General features: G+C 34.8%; 1 protein-coding gene across 1 annotated transcript in view; it reads left to right on the forward strand.

Moving 5' to 3' along the window:
* The window catches only part of Pik3c2g (phosphatidylinositol-4-phosphate 3-kinase catalytic subunit type 2 gamma), a 379,694-nt gene that overhangs the window by 54,953 nt on the left and 315,082 nt on the right, over positions 1-9,659 (forward strand). The window contains exons 8-9 of the mRNA XM_004626203.2: positions 2,857-2,959; positions 7,661-7,731. Of these exons, the coding sequence (XP_004626260.1) occupies positions 2,857-2,959; positions 7,661-7,731 (174 nt within the window). The remainder of the gene's footprint in view (positions 1-2,856; positions 2,960-7,660; positions 7,732-9,659) is intronic.

The raw sequence follows: 9,659 nt of genomic DNA on the forward strand, positions 1-9,659 counted from the left end.
CCTGAACACCCTGTAGACCCTCCTCTAAAAATAAAAAATAAAAAAAACAAATTAGTGTATACATGATTATTAAACAAAGTCTACTAAACACTTGAATCTTAAATCTGTGTATCACCTAAAACAGATAATTCTATTGCCATGTTATTAGTAGACTGAGCTGTTCTCTTAGTGGTGAAATCCTTATCTTCGCACTACCCATTTCTGCAGCATAGCTTTTTATCAACTTTCTTGGTATTGTAAACTTTCATTCTTCCTTCTCTGAGACTCAGAATCATTAAGTGAAATTTTTTCTTACTCCATTTACTCAATACATTGCACATACCACTTTTATGTCTAGCCTTCAATGTTTTTTTCTCCCTTTTTTTCATTTCCCCTAGATTAACACAATCTGATTATGTTATCATATTGGTCACCTACCAGTTTTAAATTCTCTATTAACCATAATAAAAAAAGGAAGTTGGGTGTGGTGGCATATACCTGTAATTCTAGCTGTTCATGAGGCTGAGGCAGGACCATAAGAAGTTCAAAGGCAGCCTGGGCAACGTATCAAGATTTTGTCTCAAACGAAAAGGGTCGTGAACACAGTTCAGTGGCAGACTGTGCCTAAAATGTGCAAGCCATGGGTTTAGTCCTTAGTACCACAAAAATTAAAAAATGAAAAGAAAGCAATTGACAAACAATTTTGGAAGCAGGCAGCTAGCTCAGTAGAATAAGTACTTGCCTGGCAAGGGCAAGGGCCTGAGTTCTATCAACGGTTCCACCAAAAAAAGAAAGAAAGAAAGAAAGAAATTTTGATACTATAGTTTATTTAATTCAATATCCTCATATTATTTTAACAGGTAATAAAAATAAAGTTTTAAATGTCTTATATTATTTTTTGTGATAAATGTTCAAAACCCTAGTGGACTTCACACTTAGTGCCCAGCTTAATTCGGCCTTGCTTCTGTGCAAGCAACCAGCAGCTCCTTGTGTCTAGCAACCATTCTGTGGAAGACTGTACTTCCAGACATTAAAAGCAATGCAATTAACACAACCCTAAAATCATAGTTAGGTACTAAAAGTAACAATTGTTCAAAATTTTAAGAGAATATTTCATAAATATTAATAGTAATATTTGTCTATCTTTTGTATAAAAATGAAAGCTTTGTTTAATAGTAATAAATCCAATACAACTAACCATTTAAATTACCTAAAATTAAGAACATAATTCTATTATAAGTCAGCAAAGGCTTTCATCAAAAATCACATACCTAAAATGATAAAACCTCTCAACAAACTAGGAATAGAAAGGGACTTTTTTAAAAATTAATTTTATTGAGAAATAGCAATGAGACAGTTTCAAAACAGGTTAGTAGGACAGTTACAATAATTAATACATTGCATATTGTTGTCTTCATAGTAGTTATTCATAATACAAGATGCAGACATGATATCCTGTCCAAACACTATTAGTACAAATCTTTCTTCTCATTGAATTAGGAGAAAGTAGTTGTATATCTATACTAACTATTTTGTATATACAGATACAAAATGGTCCTTCATTTGTATCCCATTTTTGTTTAGTTATGTCAGAGATGGGTATTCCATTGTCATTCATATATTGTAGGTGCATGAATTCAGCACAATAATCTAATATAGTCCAGTAGTTCATCATAGTAGTGGGTTACCCATAGCACTGGCAATGTCAGAAGTTGCTGACTTGAGCCTTTTACAGCTCAGCATATCAATATGGCTTTACTCTTTATACCTCATTTTCATACTTTTCTGCTGGATGGTTTTGTCTGTGTTTTGGAAAAACGCATTGGTAAGATTTAGTAAGTTAGCACTTTAGGACTCCAAATTTTTGTATGAGAGTACTTTATTTCCTGAAGTCCTTTATATATTTAACCAACATCCTTTGAACAAACTTACTAACATAATATCTTTTTAAATAACAGGAGTCAGAGTTGTAGAAATTTATTTTTTCATTTTTAAAGAAAAGATAAAAGAACAATAAAACAATGATGTAAAATTTTGAAATGAGATTGCAAGAGAATAACAATGGTTAGTAGATTGCATATTGTTATCTTGAAAATCTAAAGCAATAAAAGGTAGCATACAGTAAAAGTCCTTCAATTTCAGCAGAATCTACTTTTGATTAAAACAATTAGTTTCAAAAATAATTCTTTTTCCCATCATTTAATTTGTGTGTGGCAGATAGCTACAGAACAAAAAAGAGAAAGAAAGAAAGAAAGAAAGAAAGAAAGAAAGAAAGAAAGAAAGAAAGAAAGAAAACATATAACCATACTGTTGAAAATACCTAAAATATAATGATTTCACTGTTTAATTTTCCTGAGTCCTCTAATATAGATAATAACACGCCAACTCTAAAGAAGACATTATGGAATGTCAGATAGCTTTAGTTTAATTGGCCTGCTTAAGTCACAGAGTTTATAAATATGTCTCCAAAGCCTGTGACACTTTGCTACATTTCTTCTGCAATTGACAAACAATTGCACACAGTGGTCACCCACATAAACATTGTGACACCAACTAGTACTCCCAAGAGCATTGCTGTCTTTTGTTTTGAGAGCTAAATAAATTAGCTTTCCATACATAAAATAGTCTTTATTATAATTATGGCCACTCTAAACATACCCAATATTCTTAACATATTAATGCATTTCTAAAAATCGCAGTGTCATTGATATCTAGACATACAGCCCCCCTTCATTATATTTATATAAACCCAGACACTCAGTTTACTTCAGACCATGTTCCAAAACTAAAAGAAAATGACACCAAGGAAGAAAACACATAGCTAAGGCATTATGGGAGGATATGATTATGTTCATGTTTTTTCTTCTTCTTCTTCAGTGATCACTCTTTGGGGAGTCACAAAATGTTTCAGAAAAATAAATCTGTTATTCATCTTCACCTACAGAAAAATACAACAGCCCCAGGAAAGTTATCTAGAAAGGTAAGACTTTTTTGGCAGTGGTTTCCATTAGCCAAAGAATTGATCTAATGACAATATGCCTATTTTTCTGCCAACCTGGAATGATATAACTTAATTAACACATATTTACTTCATATGGTTATCGGAGCATGATGAAATATTTAAGCTAAATCTTGTTAATTTAAACCAAAGCAACATGATGGAAGCAATCTTGGTGATATATAATGGATATTTCTGCTCCTGAAGGCGACCCATCATGTGACAGCGATAGAAGGTAGGTCACTGTGATATAAAGCAGAAACCATGGAAGGCAGAAAAATAACACAACTCTTGTTATATCTGAAAACTGCTTATGACCACAAACAAAGGAACTCAAATCATGAAAGATTAATATGCATTGTATATGGGATAAAACTACCTAGAAAGGGATTATGGTGCTTTAATGACATAATTTCACGCTGTTAGATGTGAATTTTATTCCCTGTGTGGTGTCTTGAGTTATTTCCAACCCAAATTGCACAGTGGGCAGTGAACTTTGATATTTTGCAGTTTTTATCTGTAGAATCTTCCAATTACCTGCTTTAAGCAAAAATCCTACTGTCCTGTCATTTCCATCAGATAACAGATTTCTAGAGCATGATTACTTTTCCCCCTAATATAAGGTGTTTCATCATAAAGAATGTCGGGTGGTACAAGACGTTGCAATATATCTTTGTGGAACAGAATGTAATGAGGCCAAAAGAGACTTGTTTAGAAATACCCTTTGGATCTTGTTTCCAAACTCACTGCCGTTGACAGCTCCAGGGCTACGCATCTGAAAGCTTCATGAAGAGGCAACATAAAGTGCGACTAATATTGTCAGTATTAATAAACTTACAATTCTCCAAATTGCCCTAACTACTGTAGAAAAAGCTGAAACCATCATATTTCATTGCAACATGGGAAAAGAAGAGGAAATATATTATTCTAATTTGCATGTTTCTAAAAAGTAGTGTATCTCACTGGTGTAATAATTCACAAAACACTAACATTTGAGTCTCATGTAAATTGAGCTTTATTCTAAAATTCACCATTCTGATAGAATATGTATTTAGCATATATTTTGTGTCTGAGACTTTAACAATTCCATCCCATTTAATCTTTAGAATTCTATGAGGAAAGCACAGTTGAAAATAAAGAAACAGAATCCCAGGGAGTCCTCTGGACTTTCTTTAGACTGTTGTCATGGAACTAGTGAGCAGAAGAGCTTGGTTTGAATCCAACCAGTAAGTCTCAGAACCGTCGTAGCACACTACCAACTTTATGTTGCAAGGTGGGCCTAGAATTTGCATGCTGTTCTCAGAGATTTTAGATGTCAGTTTTAGACAATCCTAGATTGATGTTTATTTTTACTTGTTTTGCTTTATTTTTCCACATTTCTACTCACATAACTTAGTGACTGAGACACCATATGTATTTAGTAATAATGAACCACATCATGAATTTATTATGTACTACGCATATCTTTGGTGCTTCAAATGATTAAAAAGCTTATGAGCAAAAAGTTGATAAATTCTATATTTTCCCTATCATATATAATGAAAAGGACTGGAAAATGAGGAGATTAATCCAGCACAAGTCTTACAGCTACCAAGCAAGAGCAATGGCATCTGAGCAACAGTATTTGGGTCATAGAGCCCACTATATTATAACACCATCCAATGAGGTATCTTTGACTGTTGTCACCATTGACGTTGTCATAACTGTCATTGTCCACTGTGTTTTAAGAACAAACATAGTCTTCCATACAGTGCATAATTGTCACTCAAAATGTCTTTTTCAATATGACACCTAAATTGTAGAGATTAGTTACATGTCCATGTCTCTCAATGTTTTCCACTCCACGAGTAAACTTTTGAAATGTTTAAATCACAGCTAAATTTAATCAAGCCTTAAAATTTTCAATAATGAAGAACTGCGATATCCTAGGTCAGTGCCTTACTTTTACGACCTCAACAGCTGATACTTAGCGATACTGCGGAGGTCAGGTTCTGACTTAAGCTCTTCCTCACTTGCATTCCTCCGCTGAGTTTCCATAGTAACCAGATCAGGTAAGTACTCTTGTGAGTCAGAGTTGTTGAGGAAGAGAATTTCTGTCTGATGTCTCATCAGTAACGCCTTGCCTCCCCACACTCCAATCAGCGCTCCACTCCTGCGGGCCCTCATCAGAATTCCCTACTAAGCTCTGCGTATAGTCTGCAACCAAAAGAGAATAATTGCCTTGGTTTCCATGTAAATTTTGCAAATTTTCTGCTTTCTGGGGAAGACGTGATATCCTGACCAACTTCACATAACTGCAACAGTTTATCAGTTTATGATGCTCATCCATTATGGGAATTATTATATGGAAAATAATTGATCTTGGGTTTTCATAGATACCGTAGGTAGGAAATGTTTCCTTTTAATTCTATTTTCTAAATGCTGTCAGGGTTCTCCTTGATTTTCAGAATTTCTACTACCAGCTAAACATCTGCAAACAATTACACTTTCATTCTCCCAAAACTATAAAAGGGGCTTAATAGCATTCCCCCCATAATTCTATGAATATAGTAATTATCATGTTTGTTAAAATTTACTGACATCACTGGCTTTCAAGGGTCTATATTTTTGTAATTATAAAAGGCATTACAAGCTACACTCATATGCTTTCCCTATTTTAAACTTGATTATATTATATTAAAATATGATTTAATTCTTGTTCTGAAGGATTGTTCATAAAGCAATTTGACAGTCTTTAAAAAAAATCATCCCTGATCTCAAAATTTTAAAACTTCCATCTTGATCAGATGTGATGTGAATGACTGAATCTCTTTTCAAATTTTTAGTCTGATTTTAAATCTCTCAAAATGTTGCCAACATTGTAGATACTAATCATAAGAACAAGATTTCCTTCTAGCTCCAGGGAATATTCACAGAACAATTATAAGAGTAGAATTTTTATGAAGAAAATAGATTTCAAACTTCCTTGTTAAAACCAGTGTATGACCTTCAGTTTGGGAGAAAAGTACAGTGAAGAGTACATTTCATGTATAATAGCTAAAAAATTTCTCCAGCATTTTGAGATACTGTTTAAAAAATTCTAGTAAATGGCAAGAAGACAGGGACCAATCTCTACCTCCAAATATCAGCATCTCTGGATATCAAACAAAGTACCCTTTACAATGAATATTCTTAGGTAGATGCTGAGGACAACGAGTTATAGATTGGCATAGGATCTGTCCAAGGCCCTCGTACCATACCTTATGAATCAGTTTGGGAATGTGGAAATTTCACTTCCTTGCAAAGAGGCTCATAGAGCAGGATGCACTCTGCTGAGGAAAATACAAGGAAACTAGCACCCATATGTGGGGATGAAGCTTAACTTGTTCCTTTAGGTTGTTGAACATGCCCATTCAGCCACTGTTTCTGCACTGTTCCAGGACAAACACTATACCCTATGCCCCTGCGCTGGCTAATAAAATGGTTTCCCATTGGAGATTCTGGTCTTTGTCCTCAGAGAACGTGGACCTGGCCAGAGCCCTACTCTAACCCTCTATTATGTCTCTCTCTCTTTCTTTACTTTTCCACTATGAATGATAACATCTGGTAGGAGACTGGGGATTCACTGAAGGTATCATCAATAATTGGCATCATGGAAAGGATCTTTCATAAGTAGATAGAAATTTTTAAATAAACAAATTTAAATTAATTTAGTTTTCTCTAATTCAAACAAAATAAAAAACCTGAGTTACCAGTATGCTTCTGAGTTACTTATCCCCAGATGGCAATGCACATTCATAGAGTATATTGTATGGCAGTCACTAAATTCCTATTTTTGTGAAGAGCTTCCTTTTCACAGCAGCCCTCAGAGTGCTGCTTTCCAGTGATGACTTATCCTTTCAGATAACTTAGCTTCTTTCTACCTCCTTAACAACAAACAAGCATAAAAATCATTTACCTTTGATGTTCAGCTGGTAGAATATTCCATTCTCTGCTCAGGTTCACAGGGTCTTCATAAAAGTCTATTTGGAAAGGGTTGGTGAAGGAAGTGAGGAGTGTGTGTGTGTGTGTGTGTGTGTGTGTACCACAGGACTGATAATTGAAGGTGAGTCGTTCCTGCTACCAAACAGTAACTCCTAGAATTTAGATTTATCAGTAATTGTCATCCATTCACATAATCTAATGTACACAAATCTGAAAACTCTTAGACTGATATATTGGCAGAAAGAGAAGATGGCAGTGAAAAAATGCAGAACAGCAGTTCATCCAGTGCCTCCAGCCCATCTGGCGAACAGTGTTGTGTTTGGCCTCAATGTATTTAAAAAGAAAAGCAGGAAGAGGCTAAGGATAATGTTGGGGAAGGAGGAGGAGGAGGAGCAGAAGGAGGTATGTGGAGAGAACTCCTGCCTAGGAACCTGCTTTCCTACTCACAAGGAGAAACTGTTTGACCTTCTTGATGCCAAGATGTATTTCCACACTTTCCAAGGTGTAGCGTCATCCAAACCTCTGATCTTTGTTTCACTATTTAAAAAAGGATTGTATAGCTAAAAAGTCTTGTCAGGTCAGTAAGACTAAGTATAAAAATGATGAATGAGAGTTATCAAAATAGATAAATAAAAAGACAGCAGGAAGCTCCAGATCTATACTTACTTGGCACTCGTTCCTAATTCCTGCACAAATGTTAATAGATTCTGTTCTCCACAGCCTGATGATGACCACAGTGAGTTGGACCTAAACCAACTTACAGAATTTATTCACATTTGGAAAGTGTCCAGGTAAGATGTTTTATTTCTCTTCCAAGACAACTTTCTGACTGAATTCTCAAATGTCAATTCACAATATTTTTTCAGTTCATTGTAAAATTTGTCCTTTCACTAGCACCATGGAAGCTATTGTAGTTTTAATAGATATCTTCCTTTGGAAAACTCTGTAATTGTATTTTTCACAGCTCGTCAAGTGTATTTGAAGAGCTTCTAGCACCTTCCAGAACAATCTAACATTCATTTAAAAATATCTCTGCTTCTGGTTATTGTATATTCAATGATGTTTTAATTCATTTTGCAAATTTGTGTATGTATGTGTCACTAAGCTCTTTGTGAAACTAAATTTCTGTACCTTAAAAGTCACCATCTTCTGCTTAAAATTCCTTCTGGAACACCCCAAAAATAATTGATATATCACAGAGGTGTGTGAATTCAAGTTGGAAAATTCAAGTGATAGGAAGTGAACACGTCTTGATTATTCTTGTACCTAAATATAGCCATGCATTATTTAAAATAGTAGAGTTATCAGAAACCTACCTTAGGATAAGAAATCAGTGCTACAGACTGGGTATTTCTGGAATTAAATTGTTTTGAGCTGAACCAGAAAAAACATGTTGTGGGAGGCACATGTCTAAATCTTTAAAGTAAAGCCTGATATAAAATATGACTTAAAACTGCTTTTACTATTAATAACAGCCACCGCTTCTTGGAGATATTATATATTTTAGATATATTGTCATCTAATTCTTCCCCACAAGGAGATTTCTGAAGTAGGATACTGTGTATTGTCAACTTCAACATAAAGAAACATGAAGCTCTGTGAGGCCTCTCAACTTACCAAGTCCAAACAGGTCACTGGTGTCAGCAGTAAAATCAGATCAATCTGAAATTTTTAAACGCTATATTTTTCTTTTGTATCTTTATAGTGTCTCTTTTCCCCACTATACTTCACAAAGTGTCCAGCTTTGCCATATGAAATCATAGATTGCTTAGGACTAGAAAGGATTTGGTCACACTCTAACCTAAATTTTTGTTTTATAATTAGTTACATAGATCAGGTCTGAGTTCTTATCAATATAGTATGTTAACAAGGACTGCAGAGTAGTTTTATTTTTTTAAAAAAATTAATTTATCCATATAAATAAAGCAGCTTTATTCCAAGAGAGAAAAAGAGCAGGAGAAAGAGACAGAAAATAATAATAAAAAACTTCAGTTTTAGAAATAAGTTTTATATTTTAAAAATAGGACTTTTTCCTGTCCTTCCATAATCTTTGACATATTCTATGTACTGTATCTTGGAGCTGATCAGTGGATGCTCCCTGAGCTGATAGAGCCATGAAGAGTGAAATGGCAGCTGTTGTCAGATATATTGCTAGATTTTTGATGCTGTTTTAGTTTTACATAACTCATTATTTAATTCAGAAGCTTTTAGTACAAATAAGAAGGTAAAAATAATGATGTTGTGATTTTGAATAGTGAAGTTCACAAGAATAGCTGTTCAACCACCTATATTCTACCCAAGCATGGATAAGGCAGATACAGGAAGTACAGTTCAGGAAATAAATACACAGGGTTTAGTGCAATGACCATCCTTTCTGTTACAAATATATGACATCACTTCCAAATGCGATAGTGGGGAAATGCTCAGACTGCTTCAAAGCTCCAAGGGATCTAAGCATCTAAGCTCCAGGGCATCATCCAGGCACCTGAGGATGTGACCCTGTTTGTCTAGCACAGGTGCACAGTGGGATACATTTATGGAACCATGACTTAATACAGGTAAACACACATGCCCTGGTTGTGGCACTATGCAAGAACATAGCAACTTGTGTTAAGACTTAGGGCTGAGGAGATGGTTCAGCAGGTGCAAGGGTCTGAGTTCAATCCCCAGTTCCACCAAAAAGGAAGAAGGAGGAAGAGGAGGAGGAGGAAGAGGAGGA

Source organism: Octodon degus, unplaced genomic scaffold (genome assembly GCF_000260255.1).
Source record: "Octodon degus isolate 3935 unplaced genomic scaffold, OctDeg1.0 scaffold00012, whole genome shotgun sequence".
Lineage (NCBI taxonomy): Eukaryota > Metazoa > Chordata > Mammalia > Rodentia > Octodontidae > Octodon > Octodon degus.